Raw genomic sequence first — 26597 nt, forward strand, 5'->3', positions numbered from 1 at the left:
TGTTGTGATAAGTAGCTAACTTTAAAGCATGACACCACAGAGCTAATGTTGGTAAATCAAACTACTAGCACACAGCTGCAAACTATTCTTTTATACAGATTAACAAATATTTTGGTTCCAATTTGTTCTTTTTACACAGCTCTAGTGCCCCAGGGAAAATGCTTATCAAAGATACACAAAAACTATCCAAAATTACAACGTAACTATTAAAATGCCTCCAAAATAGAGAGGAAAGTAATCATGTTAAATTAAAAAAATTTAACCAGGACTTCCAGACAAGATTTCCTGTTTTTAATCAGAGAAAGTTTACAAGAGATTTCAATAAGTTATCTTGAAACCAAACAGCTGTAGATCTTAGAATCTTCGTGGAGGTCCACCTTTAAATGGCTTAAATCCTGAGCCACTTCCCCTCTGCATGGAATTGCCTGTGATCTGTACAACTCTATTAATTGGTGAAGAGTTACTGGAAACAAAGGTTTTAAAAAAATTATCGTAAGTATCTAAACTCTCAGTTTACAGGTAAGAACATTGTTACTTCTCATATCACTCAACTGTTAAAATCTCAAAAAAACTTGAAACCATGCAAGACTGCAAGTTACTTGCTTCTGTGCGGCTGAACAATACTGCCACTAGCAACAGAAGAATTGTTGGGGCCATGTGCTGGCATGGAAAGATGGTTTCTATGGTGTGCAGCAGCAACCCATCCACAGAAAGTAATGCTGCTTGCGCTGAAACTATTTACTTCCTAAGCATAACGAAAAGCTTTGAGAGCTCAGGAGGGAATTGAGAGAAAGGAATAATTTTTGTACCTTGTATGTGGAGACATCATGCCACCTCCTCCACGGCCATCTCCCATTCTCCTTGTGTCATGATACCCACTTCCTTGAGAACTAGGTCCATGCCATTCTTTTCTTGGTCCAGTTTCACGACTATGGCGTTCAACAACATGTCTGTCCTCATTATAGTGCTAGTAATAAAGTGATAGTAATTTTCAGAATGAAAAGTGTATTTCATCATCAACAGGAAACATGCTTTTCAAGAATGTTAAGCTTACATATGTAACATACAAAAGTCAAGCATCTTTTAAGATTTCGGTCCATAGGCAGCTAACCCATGCTTACAAGAGTCCTGCTAAAAATAACTCAGTAACAAAGAGGCACTAATTGGCAATAATGACTGTGTGGGTATGCAGGGAGTGAAGTTCATTAACTCTTACTTTACTCCCAATTCTGCCCTGATCTCATATGATCACTGACAAGTGTGTTCTATACAGCTCCAGAAAGAAAAACACTGGTGGTGTTTTTTTCAAAAGCTTCAGGATCTAGTAGAACAGAGCATTTAGTCTGCAGACTTTAAAGACAAGTCTTGCAGAAGGTTCCTCCTCTCAGTAGCGCATTGCAGATTACAGTGACAAACCACAGTAGAAGTGCAGGCAGTGTAAGGTTAATACCCTGAAAGCATAGGATGACAACAAATTCTTAAAAGCCTAATCACCAACTCATTCAGTTGCCTGAGAGATGCTAGACCTAAGAAGAATTTGGTATGTTTTCTACAATTTCTTGGCTTATTTAAAAACCCAACAAAAAAGAACCCTCAAAATAAAGTAACTTCAAAATAGCCAGAATGCTTGCTAGTGATTTATGGGATGCTATATGGTCATTTTTCCAGTGTGATTTTTCATTTTCCAGTCTCTCATGCATACAAACACAAGAAGATGACTCACTTGTCCTCCACCTCTTTCTCCCATCACGCCTCGTTCTCCTTCCCTGCTTCCATACCCAGAAGCACTGCTACGGCTACCAGGAGGTGCGCCTCTCACATGTCCAGACACTTCTCTTCCTGATCGATCTGGCCTCTCACCTCTGTAAAAATTACTTTTATCAAAATTTTTGTTTCAGTTTAATAGAATTGGTACCAAATCATAGCACATTTAAACTTCAAAGATTCCATTTTGTTTTTCAGGTTCAGCTTCTTAGAAACATTCTTTTACATCTACGTGGCGCTCTAAATAATTAGAGCTTACATGTTATTTGTTTACATCTGCATTCTTGCACAAAAGCCTCCTTACTACATGTTGCTACACATGATTAAGAATAGACTGCTGGGAGTCAGCATCAAGTTTACAGATGAGGTTTAGCGTCTGTAACAACCTATACACAATTTTTTTCTAATGTTTTTGGAAAATGACTTTGCCATTCTTTAGGAGGGGGTCTGTTCTCTCTTTGCACATCAATTCTTGAGAAACTGCTAATATGGATAAATTCTACAGGAATCAACACCTTCACTAGTTTGTTGGTTAGCCAGCAAATTTACCTGCCATCCCGTTTGTCTGTGCTCATGCTTCCCTCGCTCTTCCAATTTGTTTGCCTAGGCGGATTTGAACCAGGCTCTCTTGGATGCCGACCATGTGGTATTTCAGGTCTGTCATGAATTATCACTGTTCTTCTTTCATCTCTATCTCCTCGCACTTCTCGTCTGTCTGTATCTCGAAGTTCACTTCTTGGTTGTGGTGGTTCATTTCTTCTAGACTCACTGAAGTTCTTAGGATATCTCTCGAACCCCGGCTCTTCCCGTCGTGCTGTTGGGCGAGTCTTTTTTGCTTCACCTTGATTTACGAAACGTTCTCGCCTAAGTTGTTGAAGTAGGAAAAAGTCATTTGCTTGTCGCTCGTTTTCCCATTTCTCTGCACATGTCAGTACACGCATGAGTACACAAAAATATTATTAATCTTTATATTACGTGTTTATTACTATATATGTGGTATATATCTCAAAGATTCTTCCCACCCCAAATTATATTTATTTCTGCAATTGTCATTTTGAGCTTGAGTTCTCACAGCCAGTTTAACATTTCTTTACGTATTTATCTGTTCACATTTTGGTCAGTATAATTTAAGCAATTGTAGGGCCTCCTTTTTGCCTAGTACGAAGCAGAAGGAATGCTAGATTTCTCAAGTCAGCTAGAAAATACAATTCTAGTTCATTGCAGTATAGAAGTGTAAGACCAGAAGCTACAATTATGTGGTCTTAACTTTGTAACTGGCTATCGTAGATGTTCAGTGGAAACACGAAGTTAGATGTGGAAACAGCATTTACTGCACAGTTGCATGGACCCTAACGAATGCGACTCGTGCACATAAATGCACTCATTGAATCGGTTGCTTTTAGCCTTGCTTCTTAAGGAGGTAAGTTACCAAGTAGGACAGATCTAATCTATTGGAACCCACTTACAACTAGCTGTGAAAGAGGAATAATCAAAAAAAATTATTTCAAGATGTCACTCAAAAAAGACCAACAGGCAGCTAATTTAAAATTCTCAGAGAAAAGTGGACTAGATTCCATGATATAAGCAGACTGTCCTGAAGACACAAGAAATTTCAGGACGCTACTGCAATTCTATTGCATCAGAACTCTAAAAGCATTTAGCACCATTTTAAATTTTGAATAGTTAAGAGTGAAATCCACAGAGATGTTGGCAGGTAAATACCTACCCTATTATCTAAACTTACCTATCAAAAGAAGATGATGGAACAGAACCACCTTCTGGATATCGACCCCGTTCTCTGTGATCAAAATCATTAAACCTGTTCTGCTGGCGACTGTAATCTGAACCATGACTAAAACGTGCATCTGTATCAAGAGCCATCTTCTTATTCTCATTCCAGTAAGGGTCATCTCTCCTTTAAGCAGAACAAATGAACCCTCATCAGTTACAGGTATCCAAATCAAGGCCTGATACGCAGAAAATTGTTAAAAGTCAGTTGTCTTGTTTTAAAGATGCTCATTTGACATTTGGAAAGCCACTAACAAAAAGGTAGACTCTTTAAATAGTAGTGAACAAAATAACTTCAGAAAAAAAGCCAAAACATCCCTCTGTTGGACGTGCAAATTTAAGAGGCAAAATATAAAAAAAAAAAATGCAATAAAATGTAAGCAATAGTATACCATGTTGGGCAGTTAAAAAAAAAAAAACACAGAACAAAACCGAAAACAACAAAAACAAGACTGTAGCAAAATTTGGCCTTGAAAATAGCCTTTTAGGAAAAATAAATTGCCTTCTAGTGGGGAAAAAACCCAACACCCAGAAATCAGAACAGAGTTCTCAGGAAAGAGTAGTGTAGGAAATGTCACAGCCTTGCTCACTAGAAACATTCAGGTACAGAGTCTCTACGATAAGAATGTGATCTAAAGTGCAAAATCAGTAGCCTTGAAAAAAGAAGCTGACTTTATTCCTCTGGTGAAGAAATATTAAGTGTTCTGCTACTATATCTACCATGACAACTAACCCTTACCTTCCACCGTACCACTGATACGTCAGTTTTGTGGCTATGGTCTCACTCTGATTCTTACAATCAAATAAAGATCAAAGCTAGTTCAATTCATGTGTCTCAGACGGCAAATTATAGAGATCATCAGCTTCAGTAAAAATTAAAAGCTGTCACACTGACTTCCTGAACCATCCGTTTACCAAAAATGTGAACTCTTAATGAAGCAGAAGTTAGAAATTTCAACCATCAAGGCAGAAGAACAGCTCTTCTCAGCAAATGCACTGAATTGCATTATGCTTTTTTTGTACAGTAAGAATTAATTCACTGGATCCTTCTCTTATTTCAAAACTCTCTCCTACAGATAAGGTTATGTTTCACACTTGGCATAAACTGTTGTCAAAATAAACGAATACTAGAAATCCACTTCTGTGAAGACTTGAAAATGCATTTGTCCCTGAAACAAGTCTGACACAAGGCTAGTAGCTATTTCTTTTTACTAAGCACTGTAAAAAAAATGGTTTGAGAGTTAGATTACCTGTGATCGACATCACGTGGACGTTTCAAAGAATTCCTCTTTTCCTGTTCATAACGAAGCTGCTGCTGTTGACGACGAAGTTCCTCCCTTTCACGAGCAATACGCTCTGCTTCTTTCCGACGCTCCTACCATGAAAGGGAAGGGTGAATAAACACATCAAACAAAATAGCTCTTTATTAGAGATACTTATAGAACAGTCAGCAAGTATACAAAGTTGATAGTTTTCTAATAAAGGCTATCCGATACAGTTAATCCTTGGATAGCATCTAAGATTAAAGAGCATAAGGAATGCTATCTAAAAAAGCAGACAACAGATCTGGAGAAGCTACTGGATCTTAGACAGAAATACTTCCAGGTAACTTCTTGTGTTGCTACTGTATTTGTTGCCCAGAAATACATCTCCTTAAGTTTGCAGTGACATTCTCTAGGAAAAAATCTAGTATGGAAGATTAGTATAGGCAGTACGATCTGCTGTACTTCAGTTTGAGACAGACACATACAACCACTGCATAAACCAGTGGCAAGAATTTGCCATCAAATTACTCGCAAGTCAAGTAACAAGATAAAGATTACTATTGGTGTACATGTACATTATGTAATGTTTGGTTGGTTCTTTTATGGCCTGGCTGGAAGAGTGGAGAAAAATTCACTGCAAGTGCAAGCTGAGATATATTCCAAAATTATATTGCACTACAGTCCAAAATATAAATATACACACCTGTTCAATACGAACACGCTCTCTTTCCAAACGTTCCCGTTCCATCCTTTCCCGCTCTAGTTTTTGCCTTTCAATTTCTAATCGTTCCCTTTCTCTCTGCAAGCATTCTTCTCGTTCATGCATTATTCGTATGCGTTCTCTCTCACGACGCTCCCTCTCAGCAATTTCTCTTCGCCTAATTAAAAAAAAAAAAAAAAAGAAAAAAAGAGGTAGCAGAAACTCATCTGAAAAATCTTCTCCTCCAAAACTAACATCACCTTAGACATAGACATTAACAAAAGTACTTGAGAGTAAACTCTTGACAGAAGTCCTGGCATCGGAAGCCTACTCGTTTTAGCCCCAAGTAGCCAAGCTGGTTTTAGCATATTCTACAGAACCCTTTATAGAGACAACAGATACTAGGAAAAGTTACATTAAGAATCATCATCCGTTATGTATTTTATGCTGGATTCATATTTCTACGTTGTCATCTGGCAGACAATAACAGCTTAACAAAGATAGGATCTGGATCTTAAAAATACTTGCTATTTTAACTCTTACCCTCCTCAAGCTAACAAACATTTATTTACTATGTCCAAAAATAAGACAGAATAACATAACCACTCATGACTTGCACAGGTTAGGTACACTTATCAACAGCTTCATTTTGCTTTCTTCTCACCCCCTATAGTACAGCTTACAAGCAGCAGGAAAGGCATTTCTTCCTTTAACCTTTATGCTTGCTGGGAGTTCCTTTGTTTAGGGAAATCCAGCTAACAACACAAATCATTTAACTATCCTTCTAAACTAAACTTCTGGCCACATGAAAAGAGCAGAATAGAACAGTGTAGCCATTTAGTCTTTTTATTTAAAGGGACAACATTGTATTATGCTTGATTTGTCATCGAGATACACAACAGGTCTCTGTTTCAAAACAAACAAAAAACGCCCCCCCCAAATGCTATTTTTTGGCCACAACTCCCTGTCAACTTCTCATCTTTAAAAAAAAAAACAAAAACTGGCATGCAGCAACACGTATGAGGTATCCTCCCCCCCACCCCCCCCAACCACTAAGCTATGTGTGCACATAGCGCTATTGAAAGATTAAACAAAAAACCTGGAGTCTGTTAATTCATATAAAGATACTGTTTAGGTAGAGTCCCAGACTTTAACATCTGAGTAAAAGGCTTAACATAGTGCATTCTAATTAGATTTCTAAATATAGTATCTGATCAATTAATGTATAAAATAACCTTTAGCAAAAAGTTGAATTACTACCTTCGGAGTTCAACAGCTCGTCGTATTCTTTCCAATCGAACCATGTGTTCTCGCAATCTTTGTTCCTTCATCTTTTCAAAAGGCAAGATATCCTTTCTACCCCTGTATTCCCTGAATTTCACTTTATCTTGGATAATACGCTCTTTGTTCCTCAATATCTGTGGCTATAGATAGAGATTACAGTGGTTATTTCAGAAGTCTCATTCATTTAGGGAGATTTCTGGATGCTATGTTCAAGTATCATTAACTACTTAGCTATCCCAAAGCATACAAAGCTTCTATCTAAGCTTAACAGTTTGTGATAGTTTATTAACTCTTCAGTATAAATATCAACTGTAAGGTAGTATCAAATCAGATAAGGATTGCATCAAATCTACAGATACTTACTTTATCAAACCTTCCCCTTCTAACTGTCCTAGTGTGGCCTTGGTCTCCTTTTGTTTGGTCTAAAACTACAACTTGACCTGGGCTTTTACCACCTAGTGAAGGGGGAAGAAAAAAAAAAAAAAAAAGAGAGGAAAAAAAAGGTTTAACACACACATACACATCCCTAGTTGCCTATTACAGATTTTCCTTGGTGAAATTTCTAAAGCTCTAAATTGAAGTGTAACTGGTAGGAGAAGCATACCAGCACATGTCTGTAATTAAGTGGCAATATAAAATACGGAAGATTTAACATCAGCTCTAAAGTAATACAGGTTACTGGAGTCTAAAAGAGAACAGGTGTTTAATCGTCTGGTTTCCAGTAAGAGCAAGAACATGCCCCTAAAACAAGTCAGACACACAGATTCAACAGGAGGAAACATGGCTATATTGCATACTTATTCTTTTCTTTTCTTCAGTTTTTTTAGTGGATTCTTGATTAGGGCCACTTGCTCCATTATCACTCTTCTCATCTTTACCTTCTGTTTTCTTGGCTTCTTTACTTTCTTTTTTTTCAGATTTCTCAGATTTCTTTTCTTCTTTTTTGGTTGATGGAGTTCTTGTTAGGAAAGAAACACACAAATGCCATGAGGAAAATTAAACTTAAAGGTTTTTCACAACTTCAGAAGACACGTGAAATTTCTTACTTGCTGGCTTTATCACTTGATGCACTCTTCTTGTCTCCCATGCTTCTACCTGAACCAGATTTCTCATCGCTTTCTTTCTTCAACTCTTTTTTGGAGGGATCACCTTTCACCTGTATTTTTTCCAGAAGTAAATGGGTTAATACAGATTCTTGCATAAGATGGTCTATTTTGGGAAACGTTTTCATCTTATTAAACCTACTTTCTCAACAGAAATTTGTTGTCCATGCAGCTCTGTTCGATGAAGGTGTGCAATACATCTAGCCACTTCTGTACTAGAAGACATTGTTACTATGCCATAACATTTTGCCCCTGGGCTTCGTGCATTTGTGACCACCTTTGCACCAAGCACCTACATAAACAGGTAAAATTTAGGTTTTGAGAGAGACATTTCTAGTAAGGAAGTGATGGTATTCCAATAATATTTTTATCCTAGCATATAAAAACCAAAACAAACAAAACCACCCCAACGACAACAAAAAACCCACCCCACTAGAAAGACTGACGCTCCAAGTTTTCAAAAGCACGTAACTCCACAGGAAGTTGCAGTTTTGAGAACTTTACCCCAACTTGCACATCAAGGCATAATTAATGCTTACATCCTGTTTTGACCAGTCACAACCCCATGCACATCATCCAAATGCTTCTTTTGACAGTTACTGTCAGAATTCACTCACAGAAACACTGCTGATCTGAATTTGACAGTCCATCTCTGACAGACGAACCCCCACAAAAGAGTCAGCAGCTGCCAATTAATGGCAGGAAGGTATAAGCAGTATCTTAGTGAGGGAGCCAGTTCTTCAAAGGCATCTAGCAAATGTGTTAATTAAGCAATTTTAGCTGCCAGCTCTCTGACACTGGCTTTTTGAGAAAACATTAAGATTTGACTTCCTGGTCCTTGCTCGAATTTCTGTAACTACTGTAGCAAGTTTTCCTGATGTAGTCATGCTCTAATGCAACAATTTTATCTTTCTAGTAGCCTATAATGATACAGTCATTTAGAAATTAAATATTTCCCAATTAATTTAAAACTGGGAAGCTAAGTAAATACAGGTACCAAGTAACTTTACAGCAAAAAATGGCCAAAGAATTTGAAGTTTCAAAAAAATACACTCTCTGGTTTCAACACTTGTGAACGCATTACATAAAATCACCTACTAAATTCACTAGAAAAATCAGATATCAGATAAATCAGTACACATACTTGATATTCACAGCGCTAAGGTTCTAACTAGTTCCCAAGATGCAATAACATCCTAACTGCACAGGCTTGTAGAAACACTATGAATTCACACAGCAATCAGCAACTCCTTTGCAACAAAAACTGTTTTCAGAAGGCTACTTAGCTTATATGGATTCTGCATTGTTCTATGGAATTTGTACGTTAAATTAAACCAAAATCCAGGAAAACAGACTTATGTTAAGCAGCCTGTAAAAAAATTCATTAAGTCATTAAAAGAGTCCCTAAAAGAACAGGCATTAACTGTTTTTTGTTTGGGTTTTTTTTGTTAAACCTATTTTTCCCGTTTGTTAAGTCCTCAGAACACATTTTAAAAACAGTCTCCCAAAGCAGCAAGTGCTATAAAGACTGTTTACGTTATAATTTTACTGGTTAGCACATTATCTTAGACTCATGGTTAAATACAGTTACTGCAGAACAGAGCCATCGTTATTTAATTTAAAAACTTTTTTTAAAGCCAGTCCTGACCAGTCATATTTATGACATTTCTTTTGCATGAATCTTACCTCAACAGGAAGAAAAATTTCTTATAAAATTAACATATGGTTCCTTCCCATAAGCATGCACTCTTACTTTAGATGCTGAAAGTACTGGGGTTTTTTTTAGATTTCACTTGTTAGACATTTCATCTCAGACTTTTATTTAAATCAAGCGTTACTCAATTTCTGTAACTGAATAGAGAGGGAAGAGACACACACAACACGCATGTTATCACACCCCATGAAATACCTTTCCGTATTTGCCAAAAAGATTTTTCAAGTCAGCAGCTTTTGTGTTGGAAGACAGTCCGCTAACCCACAGGTTTCTAGTTGAACTTCCACTGCTACCACTAACACTGCTTGCGCTTCCTGAAAGAAGTTTTACAAAACAGCCAAAAAATTAAGGAGACAAGAGGTACCACGAACGTTGAACTAAACTGTTGCTGAAAAGAGAAACTTAGCCTGTTACCTTTAAGTAACTGTTTATCCGGTTACCTTTCTTGAAAAGACTTCTATATAAAAAAAATATATGCCATAAGATTTCATTCATTTACCCATGTACTGAGACCAAAAGCTTGGCTAACTCATACCCAAACGACAGAGCTAGAAAAATCATACAATTCTTTGTTAAAGGCATGCTTTACCCCTCATTTGGGTGTGTACAGTAAGCTTCAACTTCTGTTTCTTATCGGTAACTTCCATACAAGAAAGTTCTTTTAGCACCCAGTGTTTGTTCTTCATTAGTACATCTTTACACTAGTCACATTACCAAAGAGACGGCAGAAAGGAAGCTAGAGAGACTTGGTTAATCCTAGCCTCCAGAATAACGTGGTCAGTTTCCACAACTTCTCGAAGTATCTATCCTCCATCCAGAGCAACTTTTTAAAAATACTGCTGCATGTAGAACTGGATGCAACCCACCAAAATTATTTTCCACATGCTAAGGAAAATACTAAAGAAAAGCCAGAGAAACATTACGTGTCTTCAAGACCAACCCTCCCCCTGCGCCATATTTGCCATTTTTGCAATAACATAGAACTAAAAACTCAAGAAATTCATGTGATCTTATTCCCAAAATCTTTTAGTCTTATATTATTTAGTTCAGCTTGTTGTTTGCTGCTAAATGTATGAAATGCTTTTGGGTATGTTAAAATGTAGCCAGTCATACAGGCAAGACCAGAACTGGATCTCCAGCTGAACAGCTGGAAAATCTGGTGGTATGCACAGTTTTAAAAGGGAATTTCACCTATTTGAGGAAAAAAGGTAGTTTTTCCTTCTTCAATGCATCAAGATGAACTAAGATCATAAGGCAACAAGTCTCAGTCATCGTCAAACTAGGATTATCTTAATAATCCTAGATATCTTGATAAAGTGGGATACACTTAGAATATCAGTGAAGTGCCACTATACTGGCTTTGGCTATGTATTTTAAGACAGGCTTATGATAGTTACAGTTATCACATATGCTACATGAAAGCAGATTTGCTGTATATTCATGTAATTTCATTGTAAGCATGTAACTACTGTGAACAGACATGCATCTACAGAACACTGAATTAAGTCTGTCACAAATTTCTCCTCAGAAATTTATCAGGTAAAGTTCCATTCATCCATTAATGATATGCAAGAGATTCTGTGACAAAGATTTTTGGCAGAGAGCTAGTAGGCGCAAAATAAGGAGGCACATAAGCTTATACAAACGTATTTGTTCAACTATGAAGCACCAGTATAACTGGCGACATTAACGTGCTCTTGAGCTCCACTCTGTGAATCTGTAATCATAATACAGGGTTTTACGGAAACTCCAAGGTAGACAAATAGGTCCAGCTTTAATGCACTACACAGCCACAACTGCAGTTTTGCTACCTGGCGTTTCAGCTGTTATATTTGGTTGAGAGTTCACTTTATTTAACAATGAGCTAGAATTAAGACAAAAAAGTCACTGGCACTATGTTTAAGTACTTGCAATTCTATTTTACTTGTTCCAAGTATAACATCAACCCAAACTGTTGTATCTAAATTACAGCAGTCATATCTGAAAATTATACCTTCTCATCAAAACAAAGACTTGGGAAACGTTAAGTGGAATTTGCTCCCAGAAGTATTTTGAAATAGGAGAATATATTTTCATTAAGTCTTTAGAATAAGTATTTTTGATCTTACAAGGAATCCGGCATGAGGAGGAGGGGAGGAAAAAAAAAAAAAAAAAAAAAAAAGACATACATATAGCTAATGACTACTGTACCTCTAGCATAATTTACTACAGATGGAGGAGTTCAATTATATAAGCCATTTTAGTACGCGGCAAGCTACTTCTTAAACGGGAAAGCATTCAGTTCAAGACAATACTACCCTAATTTGTCATAGTTACCTTTATCATCCTTTGATGTTGTCTTGCTTTCTTTAGATTCCTTAGTAGAGCTAGAGAAGCAAATCAAAATCAGAAGAAAATTGAAAATACAGAATTTGATAAGTACTGCATTTTATACTACTAACACTAATAGACAAGTTAACATTTCAAAAAATAAAAATAAAAAAGGGCTAGACTGTATGTTTGAACAAATGATTCCCTTATGGATTCTTGCACTGATTTTCCCCAAGATGCCTGAAGATCTAGATTTTCTGACAACTCTATTCAGTGGATATATGGCAATCTTCTCCAGATTTCAGGACGGGGACTTGACTTCATTTTGTGTTCTTAGAACTGATAGCTGTTCATTACCATCATCACAAGGACATTTAAAAAAATCGTCAATTTGAAAAAAATAAATAAATGCTGACAATTCGACAATGCAATCAGTAGGACATAGTGTCTATACGAAGATCTTGAATTTTAAAAAAATAACTTATGGCGGTCAAAAAAATCTACAGGCAGGAGCATAGGATACTAATTATAAGATTCTTGCTGCTACCCCCTTAATGTAGAGTGATCTTATTGAATGCTGGTACTCAGTATCGTAAAGAACTGACATAGAAAAACAAACCTCTTTGCTTGACCAGAGGCCCCAGTAGACGAGGGACCTTTCTTCAAAGTATCCTTTTCTTTGTCTCCAGATTCTGCTTTCTTTGAACTTTCTCTGGCTTCCTTCTTGACAGGATCACCCTTCACGCAGTCTTCCTTCTTACCATCTTTATGGTTCTCAGTCATCTCATAGTCCTTGCTTTCCTTCTCCAGGCTCTGTGAAATGGTATCCTGCCCATCCTTTGGCTTACTTGCTTCAGAATCTGTAATTTTCACATTTTTACCTGTTTCTAGGAGGTCATCACCATCAAAATCCAGAGTGATGGCATCTTCAGCCTGGATTGTAACCGATATGTTATCATCCTCAGCTTCTTTCACAGAGGTGTTAGCTTCCATCTCTTCGTGAGCCGTGTGATCAGCCTCAGCTAGGCTTTCTTCTGAAGGAAGAGGTTTAGATACTTCTTGTGTACCATCACCAGAACCTGCTTTATCTAAGAGGATTTAACAGGAATAAATATGGCAAAACAAGAAGTTTAAACAATTTCATATGCATAAGCTAGAATAGGACCTAGAAAATACAAAGCCAGTTATTAGCACTGATGGAAGGTTAGAAAAAAAACACAAGGTGTATTAACACAAATATAAATCCTTTACCCAGGATCACTTATTCTTCATGGCAAAATACATTTTCTAGAGACAAATACCAAAACATTAGGAGGGAGAATATGGTTCCATCCTGGAGATAACCGTTCTTCATAAGAAGTATCCGTTTTCCAGTTTAGGATTTAGCGTTCCAGAAGAAAATAGTTGCTTTGGACGCTCACAGTTTGATTTAATCTGTCTTTGAATCTTCCTGGTTCTAGGACTTCTAACCTTCCCAAATCCGAAAGAATTACAGTCTCGGAGAATTTCAGTCTTCCACAGTGGTGTTCTCTTTTGCTTTTCCTTTCTAAGGAGTTGTTTGGTGGTCAAGTTAGCTGTACAAGGCTGCTGCAGAAAACAGAGGAGTGGGCTTTAATCCAGAGTTCGTAGACAAACGGTTCTGTCTTCATCCACTGGATTTTCCATCTCAGTCCCTCATAGGCATCTCCAACCGTATTCTTGAATTTGCACAGATGAGACACTTCGGCCATAGGGTCCCTCGTAAACGTGGAGTCTGTAGTTTTATCCTGTAACTTCAGTAGTGTGTTTTTTCCATCTTGTGTAAAGTGATGGTGTTCCATGTCCTTTCTAGTCCACAATACGTAGAATCCTTAAGACTTCTGTCCAGGAAGTCTGTTTGCCCAAATGCATTACATTCCTTCTGTAGTTTCACTAATGAGCACAGCTTAAAAAAAATGTAGCCACTCCACAGCGTTCCAAACACTTATTTTACCATCCTATATACAACTGGTACCTCTAAGTGACATTAAGCCAAGCATATGATGGTCCATACATTTGTTGGGTGTTCAAGTTCAGTGTAAGGGAGTATCACTGCCCTCAATTAAACATCAGTTACTGCAGTGCAAGTCGGAAGCTTTTGCATCAAGACTTACCGTATATTAAAATCAGAGTCCTTCAATACTATGTTTTTTTAATTAAGAATCATAGTATTACAATTATATTATACATCCACCACAGTAACTGATAAGTACTGTAATCAACTCTTAAGAGTAAAATAACTCTCAGGAGTGAAATAAATCCACTGACTGCCAACGATTCCAGGCGCTGAGCTTAATAAAGGACACAACTGGTACTTAATACTGGAGACAAACCGTATTAGTAAAGAGATTGAACATTACAAGAGAAAGTTGCCTGCTCTACCAGACTAAGGACCTCTGAACTCTATTAAACTTTAAACATACCTTTCTCATTTTCTTCATCTTCACCATCCTGCAAGAAAAGAAGTCAAGAGTAAATGTCTCCTACTTTAAAACTTTAAGCAGAACAGTTCATATTTTCCACAGAATTTTTAGTGTATGAAGGCAAATTAACGAACTGAAAACTGTTTCCAAAGAAAAGATAGATGATCTAGAAACCAAGCCTGTGCGCCTCCCTTGTCAAATCACTGAGAATTTGTGCAAAACTTCACTGGTATCTATCTGCAACACTTGCAGTTTGCAATTGGTTGGAACACACACCTATTTTCTTCTCTCCCCTTAACTCAACAGGATGTTTCCAAGCTGTTGCTTGTCTTGCTATCACATGGCTGGTTACTACTTTCAGTGAAATGCAAGCAATCCATCATTAGCTTTAAAAGGTTAGGACAGAAGTCAGAAACTAGGTAGACTGCCTCCACTAAGTACTTAAGCAAATACCTATTAAAATCATAGTTTCATTTTTATTTATCATTAACCTCACTGAGCAAGACATGCTGTAGGAGATGTCCCTTTTCAGACATCAATTTCACGTAACTCAGAATGAATTTCTGAACTTTAAGATGTTACAGATGTTAGTATTAATAAAAACAAACAAAATAACCCCAACCAACAGCCCACTCAACATTCTCCACAGGCAAATTCCTATATTAAAGCAAGACTTCTAAACTCCTGTAAAGGCTGTATATACTATGTTAGCATTTGGCACAGCCCTCTGAAGTGTTTTTAAGAGAGTTTGAAAAATATTCCTTGTTAAGTCTATGCACTGAATACTCCCAAATTGCAGACAGGAATTTGCATTTAAATAGAACACCTTATTTAGAAATCACAATTATCTGCATTATAAAAAATATTAATGAAAGGTTCCCATACTGTTTACCTTTATTGTTTTACATCATCTGACTGTAAGATGCATGCTGGAGCAAAAAGACAATCTAAAGTGATCTTTTCCAACTAAATAGACATGAAAATCAGCTTAACAGAACTGATCCGGAACTTACATGGACAGTTGGAAAAGTGTAATCTTCTACGTCTTGACCTTCATTTTCCTATGAGAACATAACAGGGGCTTACTCAGCAAACTATTGGTAAGACACTAACATTCAGACAGTCAAGAGATTCAGTTAACTCAGAAAACATTTTAGTTAAGTGTATATACACTCAGTAAGGTGAACATCAATGAGCAGTTCTCATGACTTGCATCTTTCAGTTCAGTATGTCACTACTAGTACCTGGGAAAAGGACAACTTGGGAACTCTGTGTAAACCGATTTTATCAATCAATGCCACATTTGTTTCAGGACAATTCAAAACACAAGTCAAGAAGAACAGGAAGAAAAAAGCACCAAATTATCTTTTAGAGATAAGCAAGACAAACTGACAAGCTAGTTCTGACTTCCTAGTAACACAGACACACTAAGAAAAATGTACATTTTGCCAACAAAAATGCATGTAAAATACAACAAAGTACCTGACTTTCAGAATCCTTTTCTGCATCTTCCGTTGTCTCTGCTGGCTCCAGGTCATGGTATCTTTTCTTTTCTGCAGATGGTAGTTCTTTAGAATTCAAGTTCTCATCTTCAGCAGATTCTTTAAAATCCTTTAATTCATCGTTTCCATCTTGATCACTTGCATCTTGAGTCTCCAATTCACTTTCCTTTTGGTGTCAACAACAAACATTTGGCATAACTAAGGGCATTAGCTATATTCTGAAAAAAATCACTGCTCGAATCACTGTTTCTGCAACATAGTGTATCACATTCATAATAAAAATTCATAGCATGTTTAAAAACTCCACACCTTGACACCCTTAGGCATCACAGCTGTGAACACACTAAAAACAACGCTCTCAATTTCCACATAAATTAGCGCAAAGAAAATGGAAGCTTTTTTTGGTAAATAAAGCCAAACATTGAACTTAAAAGTATGTAAATTTTTTTCCCAGTTTATGTTTATTACCTTGACAAAGGAATCATCTTCAACTGAAGCATCACCAGTTAATTCATCAGCCTCCTGCTTTTTACCTGAAACAATAGGATATGCTAATAACTAGAGCTGCTATGTAGAACAGACTTACTTTCACTACTGATTATGTGTTGGGCCTTAGCTTATTAGTCTCTATATGCTCTAGTTTATCTGAACTGTTCACTATAATATGACCTTCCCAAAACTTAGTATTTTTACAGTGAGGAGAAAAAAAAGTCAGCTGAGAGAGCATGAACAATCAATGCTGTTGCATATAAACAGGCAGTTACATCCAAGTAAAGTGATTTTAATACCAATCCTTCTACTTTCAGTGATAATGGAATTCAGGAGAACATGAAAGTGTACATTTCTAGAATTACTGGATTTAACTAGACTTTATGACCCAAGACGTCGAAAAGGCCTGACTTAATAGGATAATTAGCATCACTGAACAATTTAGGTTAGAAGGGACCTCTAAAGGTCATCTAGTCCACCCAACCTCCCACTCAAAAGTAGAGCTAAGTTCCAAGTATGATCGGATTGCTCAGGGTTTCATCTAGCTGTGTTTTTGAGTATCCGTAAGTACAGCAATTGCACAGCCTTTCCAAGCCACCTTTTTCAGTGCTTTTCCTCACTGGAGGGAACAATCAGCAGAAGAATTGAGTCAGGTGAAGCACCTGGGTTTTCTACATATTCTTTACTGTACTAAGGGTACATTGAATAATTCTATTCTTCCAGCACATGCTCACTTTTCTCTAACAAAGATGGCTCTGTGGAAATGACAACTAAAACCAGCTCCCTTTGGAACCTATTGTGTTTCCTTAATCTTCTGCAAAAACAAGACCAAAGAACACTAGGTATAAATATCTCCACAGAAATATACCCTTAGTATAGCATCTGTCTCTCTGATTCATTCTACCAAAGATTAGCCTGTGTGATGGATTTCAGTAGCTCAAGGTACAAAAGCAGTTCTGTTAGGAAGCAGGTTTACTATCTTCCACTGAAAGTCAGTGTCAATTCAACATGCAAATGAGATGGCAGTCATGATCAGCACTTAATGTTTTAATTTTTTGACATCACATCTTCCCTCATACCTTCATCCTCTAGTGAATGGCTAAATCAATTCTATAGATATTCAAAAGGAATAGGAAAGAAAAACATACGCCAAAGTTTGATACAGTATGGACATTTCTGCTACCTGGAATAGTCACTTTTCATCAAGCGACTAGTTTCCACAGTTTTTAAATTGCATTCAAAGCTGGTATCTGGTCAAGTACAGGGCAAGAAAACAGACTACTGTTTTAGTTTTAATTAAGATTCCAGTTGGTTTTATTCATTACACTGAAATATGGCACTCTGACAGTACTCCTATATACAGCATATTGTTTTGAGTTCAGATGCACACTAGCCTCCATGGCAGAAGTTACATCTATGATTGCAAAACATGAGATCTAAACATTCAGATCTAAAGCCATAAAGAGATCTTGCCGATGATTTTACTTCATTTAAAACAAAACATTCCCGTTCTAGATTTGTAGCACAATCAATTTGTGAGATTTTGGTGCAAAAAGCAGCAACACAGCTATACTTAGGGAAGCTAACTTCCTCAGAAAGGGCATTGCACTTACACTGGATAGGACAGTTTTGATATGCATCATGGCTGATGCCTGAAAGGAAGTCTAACCCAAATTTTGTACTACTATTTTAGCATTCTGTGAATCTACACCTATGGATGTCTTCAATGTAAATAAAAAGCAGTGAGACACAACAAGGGTTTCTACATGCATTCAACTGTTCTCTGTTTTACCCCTCTCACCTTTCATTTCTTTAGTTTGTTAAGCCTGAAACTCCAAGCTTTTCCTTGGAGTTAAGCATAAAAGCATACACAGAGGCAGACAAACGCACACAGCAGTTGATAAATATGTCTGCCTTCTATATAGCATGTACTATCATGAAAGCCATTTAATTCATTCATTTTGCCTGAGGAAACCTGGCAGGTGAACTAGAACCCAGACTTCATAAGAGAGAGAGGAAAAAAAAAATTGACAAAGCTACCTCAAGTTAGTCCCACCATTCTGCAACGGCAACTAGACAACTATATTTTATTGACATGTCCTCATCAAGAGGAAGTAATGAAGCTGTCCATATCTTTTGTTTGCTGCTAGATTAAGCCAAACAGGAATACATGTTTTCATCAGCCTTTCTTTAGCCTGTCTGTTTTTCTTTGCAGTAAGTCCCATTTACTCTGAGTACCAAGGCATGAGGAGACCTGAACAATGACCTTTACTTTTCAGCTTCAAGACAGAAAGTGGTACTAAGTTTGCTTTCCCTCTCAGTTCTGTGCTTCAGTTTGCCTTGATCTGATTAGTCTCACACTGCTCAAAAGTGGCACTTCAAGGTTCCAATACAGATAGTTTTCGGATGTTGGTACAGGAACTTGCTAAAAAGCCAGCATCCAGAAAAATTCGGAAGAACTTTTCCACGCTGATACTCATCCACAATGGGCTACCAAAATACACTCTTGGCTCATGATTTCACTAACTAAAGTCAGACTGCAACAAACACCTTTCAGAAACTGACTGTTTCTGTGAACTTATTCAAGACCAGTATCACTTTGAGGAAAATAACTAGGATTAAAAGGTATGTTAACAATTACAGTCAGAACTGCTGGACCTTCTTGCAGACAATTGAACAATAGGCATAAGCAGGTCTCAAGTCATACAAGTTGTCAATACATGATAAAAAATTTATGTACAGGTTTATCCATGCAGTGGCTATTGAAAAATGTCAGTGGTGTAGGCAGCACTCACCACAAATCTGGATTCCTAACACCACAAATACTAATTTACCTTGGAATGATGGCACTCCTTTACAAGCCATGCTCAACCCCTTTTCTGGCAAGCACAATTGCTACACAGCATAAAATTGCAACAGACTATTTATATAGAGAATGAATATTCTCCTTAGAAGTAAGTAGAAGATTTAGAACATCTTTAAAATGTTGGTTTAACATTATGCAGGTTTAGCTTTCATCTCATTTACAAGCCTTACCTTGCAGCATAAGCTTGTTCTACCTATTCATGGTCCTCTACATGAGAGATTCGGGCTACCTGAATGTATACATAATTATGGAAGAGTATTTTAGACAAATCTTAAACAAACTAGACATCTGCACCTCATGCAGAAGTACTGTGACACTCATCACAAAATTTTGGAAGAATTAGTGTTTGCCTTTCTTCTGGTATTGCTGATGAAACCCCCAACAGGGTTCTGTTGTACCTGATGCTAAAGATTCATCAAAAACACGGGACAGGAGACAAAAAGGAGGAACAGGAAAGAAAATCTTTACAATGAAATAAACTCTTTATAGCATTATTTAGTTAAGAGGTCTGCTGCAATTTGAATAGTATAATTTGCCACAATATTAACAAGAGTAAATTATCCTCGTACATTTCTGTACTCTTAAATGGTATCATTGGGTAACAAGAATACTTAAGTCTTCTACAGTGTCTGCAGGATATTGCTCTTAGGCATTTATGGTTTTTAGAAAGGATGTGCTTTGCAAAGTCAGAATCTCTCGAGAGAATCACAGACTTGCTCATAAGATTTGCCATCATTTGTAATCACGTGATTGAACATTCATAACAATTTCTAGTGCAGCTCAGAGATATCAACTCACCCTCACCTTAATGAAATCACTTAGGAAGTATTTGGCAAGATTACTTCCTCCTATCTGAAGGCACATGGAAGCGTTACCTACAGTTTGTTGTACATTGTTTACATCTTGCTTCAATAAGGCATGATGTATCATAACTTAAATTATGAAAACAACTTTCCAATACTGGAACCACTTGTGTGAAGTGTTTCTAAGGTTCAGTCTGCATGTTATTTTCATAATGTTGACTACAACTTACAATATTTTACATTTCTATCATCAATATTGAGTTCAGGTACTTTAGCTTAGTAATTCCCTCCCTCCAGAGGGAGATCCTTTTCTCTACATCATGTACTCATCAACATGCAAGAAGTCTAGTTTAAAGGGAGTGTTCCCTTCACAAATAAATTTATACACATTTTTCCTCAGAAGAGGAGAATGTATTCATTTCCTTATAATGTACTCTACTCTTGAGTAAAAGCACTTCAGAAAGAGTAGGGTCTCAACAGTTGGGTTAATCTTGACAGAAATACTCTAGAAGTTTGCAGGGATATATGGAGTGATTGAACACCACCAGTCAGATATCCAGAAATAATAATAAATTACAAACCTACTTTGTGATTCAAGACAGACAGACATGCCTTGTAACATTAAGAGGCCTAATTAACTGTGCAACAGCACTGTGTGCAAGGGCAAGCCTCCCCCAAACATATGGAGAAGTCACTTTTCAACCTCTACTATTTTACTCAGCAACTGCAAAGCAGGTCAACAGAATCAGCCACTGAAAAGAAGTGACAAAAGCTCCCTGCTTGCCATAAGTAAGAACTTTAAAAAGCAGGTTAAAGCAGCTCAGGAAGAAGTCTCATTTAGAAAATTTATTCTGAAAAATATTTATTTAGAAGACATTGAAAACTGTGGTTATCCAAGATTAAAATCAAGGCATTTGCACTAGTACCACACAGATTACGTGTGTATGTATGTAATATGGCCATAAGACGCCCATTTTCAGTGCAGTTGAGAATCCCTATCTTTCTCCAATGATGATTCACTGGGCAGGAGAGCTACGATCTACCTCTGGGCAAGCTCGCTGCGCAGCACAGTGTTCCAGAAATCAAATCACAGAACTATAGTAATGGATGTTAACAACTCAGAAAAAGAAATAATTAACTGACAGTTTGGTAAAATAGTTATTTCGATATTCCTAAAGGACAGAGGACATCATGGCAGATTATTTCCCCCACTCCATTCTCTTTTGAAGGCCAACAGTGTACAACTTAGGTGTTTGGGTTTTTTTAAGTAACTAAACAGTTTTAATAAGGAAGTCAAAATGATTTGGGCAACAGTATAAGCCACTGACAGTTGTCAGCAATTTGATCTAAGAAACAACATTGTCAAATTAGAAATTCAGCCAGAAACTAGAGGGGTACTTAAGACACACAATCACAGAATCACTAAGGTTGGAAAGGACCTTCAAGATTATCAAGTACAACCATTAATCCAGCGCCACCATGTTCCCTAAACCATGTCTTGAAGCACCACGTCCACACCTTTTTTGAACACGAAGTAACAAGGTGCCTAACTGGCCTTAGAAACCTGAAGCAGCAGCAAATAAACACCTTTGCTCACATTTATACTCTGAGGTTAAAATTGATTAGCCTAAAATCTGTTCTTCATCCACACTAATTCCAAAACTTGGCAGAAAAGTAACTTTCAATCACCAAGTTATGATGTGTCAATATGCCACAGTATTTTTGACTGCAGATACTTCAAAGGAATGTTCACATCAGAAACATTTGAAAAGTATTTCATACTAGCAGTAAAGTAACTTCCTCTAGATACCAGAATAAGCATCAGAATGTTCAGGCTTGAAAAGAACAGCTTTTTCCAAAAACTATTATGTTTTTACAAAAAGAGAAAGTTGTCCATAGCTACTAAATTCCAGGGTGCAGAGGCCCAGCTGAGGTGATTAGACATGGAGTACTTGGTATTTTTTCCATCTTCAAGCTTTCAAACTTTAATTGGCAAAACCAACTGCTCTCACCTATATAGCGCTTCTGATTAGCTGTTCTGCAGTTCTTCTTTAACCCAAATATTTAATTAAATTAGCTCTGAAAAAAGTGTTAGACTTTTACTAACTTTGCATACAGGATTCATCAAGGATTCTTGCTGGATTACAGAATCCTTCTGCAAGCATTCTTTAAGTCGTGATAAAAAAATCCTCCAATTATACACTTTCACGATGAAGATCCACTTGGCTCCCTATGTGTTAGCTCAGTTTTGGGCAAGTCAGTAAATGCCCTATTTTAAATATGACTCCTTTTTCATACAGTATCTTATGCTGCAGAACATGGTATGGGATACTGGCAAGCTACTGTTTGTTTTAAGAGAGAAAGAAGGTCTACGTTCAAACCAGCTGAGTCAAGGCCTTATTCTTCTACTCAGTGTTTTACAGATTTTTTTTTCCCATCTCATAGTAAATTGGCTTTGTATCATATTATCAAAAGCTTGTCACAGTACAGTAAAAATCTACAGTATATCCTCTGTTGATAGACCAATTTATCAGGCCATTACAAAATCCTGTTCTATGAAAGTCTCACTCTTCGCTTCATTCTTGTTCTTTTCCATTTTTGTCAACCAACACACAAAAAAGCAACGAGAGGGAAAACAAATATACTCACACACACTATTCCCCCTCTAATTCAGCCTGCATCAGTATTCCAGATCAAATTTTTCTAACAGACAGTGCTAGGGAATTCGCCATCTCACTTTTTCCACAGACCTGAAGAGCTGCAGTAAAACTGGCTACAAGAGACATTCATCTGACATAGTTAATGATTTTTCAGAAGGGAAACCTCCTTCCTTTCTCCCTCCCTCCCATTCACCTCTCTGGCTGCTGTGAGGAGGTTTATGTGTTACTCCCTGGCCTTTTCTGAGGCTCTATTTTCTTTGTAACCCCAACAAATATCTAATATTCCTACCCTCCTTTTTACAGCAATAATAGCATGGGGAAAAAATACTATAGGACTAGTAGTACTGTTAATCTTACCACTGGACAGCAGGAAAATAATTAAAGACCCATTAGTATTAGTCTGAAGCTATGAGGTGAGGCGGGGGGAGCAAGCATTACCAAAAGGCCTAAAAAAAATCGGTCAGCAAAATCAGTAAAGGAGGCAACACTACTTATAGTGAAGAGCATGTACAAGCACAAAGAGAATCAAGATAGTTCATTTTAAATGAAAATTCAGTTCTGCTGAATTCAGGTGATGGGCATGCATCTCCCACAGACCTTTGGAAGTTTCCTAGTGACACATTAGGGAATGGATTTTTGAAGTGCTAAATACGTACATCTTGAGGGATACTTTCTGGTTACTAGTAAAATACTTCAGCAGAAAGCACCAGAGAGGGAAGTAACATTAGAATCAGCAGTTAACTCATACAAGGAATAGTTAAAAAGAAAGAATATAGTCTTTCATACAGTTAGAAGTAAACCAGCAAAATGAAAAAAGATCTTCCCTAGAGAAATTAGTGAGTTTTTCTGTTCCACACTTGAAAATTAATACAGCATGAACCTCTCATACCTCTGGCAAACAATTTGCTTGTAAGACTTTTGTAATCCAAGTAGTAATGAGGAAAAAACTCTTGAGCTTGCAAAGTAAGCAGATAAGAACTTCATGATTTATTTTACTTTGAGGTTTACCAAGAACGTACATGCCATGTATGCCTTACAATTCAATTCCACAGAAAAGATGGCAGGGAACAGTTACTGAAGCCCTGCCTCAGGCAGCAACATGACCAGTAGGCTTTGCAGAAGCGAAATAGTATAACTAAACAAGAAGCCAGTTAAAGAACATTATCCACATTGTGATATTAGTTTGGAGAATAGGGGAATGAAAAGCAGCAGATAAGTGTTCATCACAGCAGAACAAGTAGCCATTTAGATCTTGACATGAAAAATTGTGGAAGCGTTTCCTCATTTAGCTTCCATGTAGTTTTCTTAAGCGTCAGTTACATTTCCAGGGTAGGGAATAAAGTCACAGAAGAAAATGAAACTACACTGTGAAATAGTTTACTTCCTCTCACTTTTCTAGTGTGTCAGAAGTACAGGTAAGTTATTCAAACGTTGTAAGCACATAGATTATTAAATTCCCCATTCACAGCACCAGACAAAAGCCTGAATAATCAATTCCACCACCTCAGCCTAAGACAAGTGACAGCAGTATAAGACTGATCATTCCCAGAATAGGTGTCTATAGCACATGAACATTCTTAGCATATATGCTCAATGAAGAATGCTATACATAAACCAGACATTTCCTTTCCCAGTATTACTTGATTATGGATGCTCCCACAACAACAGAAAACAAAAAGCCAAACAAAATTCCCCCAGAATCCAAACTCCCAATACAATATTTAAATACTTACGCGAAAGAGCCAACACAATCACTTCCAAACAGATCAGTATAGAATCTAAGTAATAATTTTTCACAACAGAAAAACTAAAATCTCTTAATTAAACATTACACAGTAAGCCTTCAGAGCCCATTCATGAAATTCATATTTTTAAATCCTGTCTTCAGTAAGAAGTATGCTAATAAACCCACACAATGCAGTCCTATTCAGGCAGTGACCCCCTACCACATATTATCGTATACTCATCACTAGCCTAGGTCCAGCATCTTCTCATGGCTAAGCAACCTCCAAGTTCTCCCTTTGCTGCTGCACAGATACTCTCGGACACTACAGAGATACCCATCTCCAGCACCAGAGCTGCACAGCAGTTCCTACATCTGCTTTGCACCTGTTACACTCCATGTTCAGGACCTCTGTTAACACAGCATATTCCAAAAATCCCACTGATCTTCTACACTGCCTCTGCACACACAGCACAAGTCTCCAGGATCTCTGAGCAGTACAGCCACTACCTCATAACACATCTCTTAACCCACCTATTTTACATACATATCCAGAATCCCTATACATTGCCTATATACAGTGACTGAAAACAGATGAGTAAGGCAAAAGATGTCTTACACGACAGAAGACGTAAACAGTAAAGTCACAACTGTATCCAGCCTACAGGCCACACTTGAAAAGACGACTTCTTTAAGACGACATATGCAACAAAAACCGCTTAAGAACATAACGTATGTCAACAGATCTTAACCTTTGCCTTTAGTTGGTTTCTTGGTGGGTGTGTCAGCAGAAACAGTTATTTCAATATTATCTGGATCTCCTCCTTCCTCTTCAATAGCCTAAATGAGACAAAAACCACAATTTTTAATGGATTTCAGTGGGAAGCTAGACAATTTGACTCTAGCAGAAATCAGCAAGACAAACAATTTTTTCTTCCCATCTCAAGAGTATTTTATAAAACACTTTGGGTTAGAACTTTCACTTAAGGCTGGAAGAGAGGCGGGGGAACACTAATGATAATGGCAAGAGTTTAAGTTGTTAAAAATGCCATTTTCAAAGGACAGCTTATCAAGGATCAGCACATTTCTCTTCAGAAACACAATACTAGAAGGCCACTGCAACATCTGCGATGACATTAAGGGCAGCACAAAAACAGGGGGAAGCACAGAAACCCCACAAAAACAACCAGCCCCAGGGCTCGCCCCAGCGACCGCCCGACGAGCTCCAGTGCCCGAGGCGGCAAGCGAGCCGCAAGGCCGCGGTGCGAGCCCAGCCGGCCGGCCCGGGCTCCGCCAGCAGGGACACCGAGCCCGGCCCGGCCGCCGCCGCCGCCCCCTACCCCCGCGGCCAAGAAGGGTGTGCTGCCCTGCCGGAGCCGCGCACCGCCGCGGCTGCCCGGTCTCGGCGGACCCTCGCCCCTCCACCGACGGCGGCACAGGGAGAGGTCCCGCCCCCCACACCGGGGGCAGCCGGCGGGGCCGCAAGGGCCCCGCCCCCAGAGCCGGGCGGCCAGCGGCGGCGGGCCGGGCCTCTCAGGAAGTCGGGTCGGGCAGGGCCGAGCGGGTCCCCGCGGCCTGTGCCGGCCTCTCACCTGCTTGAGCCGGGAGATGAGCACGGTCTTCACCCCGGTGATGTCCAGGTTGCGCCGCTTCAGTTCCGACTTGAGGTCAATGACCCGCAGGTCGGTGAGCTTCTTGCTCTCGGTGGGGGGCAGCGCCGCCGCCGGGGCGGCGGGTGCCGCAGGAGCCCCCGCGGCAGCGGGAGACGAAGCGGCGGCGGCCATTTTAGAGCGACTGAGCGCGGCAGCTGCACGCACAATGAAACCCCCCCCGCCCGGCCGGGCCGCCGAGTACCCGGATGGAGGCCGCGGCCGACCTGGAGGCGCGGCGCAGGCGCGATGCGGCTCACCTGGCCCCGGGACCTCCCCGCGAGAGGTTGGCGGCGGGCGGGCCGGGCGGGCGGGAGGTGCTGGGCTGCGCTTCGGCCCTGCGGAGCCCGCCCAGGAAGGACGGGCCAGGGCTTGGCACAGCTTGGGGCTGGCCTACTGTTTCTGCAGGGAGCGGCGCCGAGAGCTATGAGGTGCCCCGGGGCGGTGCGGGCGGCGGCGGGGCCGGGCCGGGCCGGGCCGGGCCGGGCTTGGCCTGGCGGAACGCGTTGGGGCCGCGGGCCTGCGATGAGGCGGGG

General features: G+C 38.8%; 1 protein-coding gene across 1 annotated transcript; it reads right to left on the reverse strand.

Annotated features, from left to right (window-relative positions):
• Positions 1-354: 354 nt before the first annotated feature.
• SLTM (SAFB like transcription modulator) lies at positions 355-26196 on the reverse strand (the record flags this gene model as incomplete). Its single annotated transcript, XM_082005263.1, has 21 exons — positions 355-463; positions 810-967; positions 1724-1862; positions 2314-2628; positions 3509-3679; positions 4803-4927; positions 5521-5695; positions 6778-6941; positions 7165-7256; positions 7599-7759; positions 7848-7957; positions 8047-8196; positions 9814-9932; positions 11935-11984; positions 12548-13016; positions 14370-14397; positions 15383-15430; positions 15852-16037; positions 16340-16404; positions 25165-25252; positions 26005-26196. 21 exons carry the CDS (start codon positions 26194-26196, stop codon positions 355-357), a joined length of 3114 nt encoding a protein of 1037 aa, XP_081861389.1.
• Between the last annotated feature and the right edge of the window lie 401 nt (positions 26197-26597).

The sequence above is a fragment of the Phaethon aethereus genome, assembly GCF_964289735.1.
Source record: "Phaethon aethereus genome assembly, chromosome: 12".
Classification (NCBI taxonomy): domain Eukaryota; kingdom Metazoa; phylum Chordata; class Aves; order Phaethontiformes; family Phaethontidae; genus Phaethon; species Phaethon aethereus.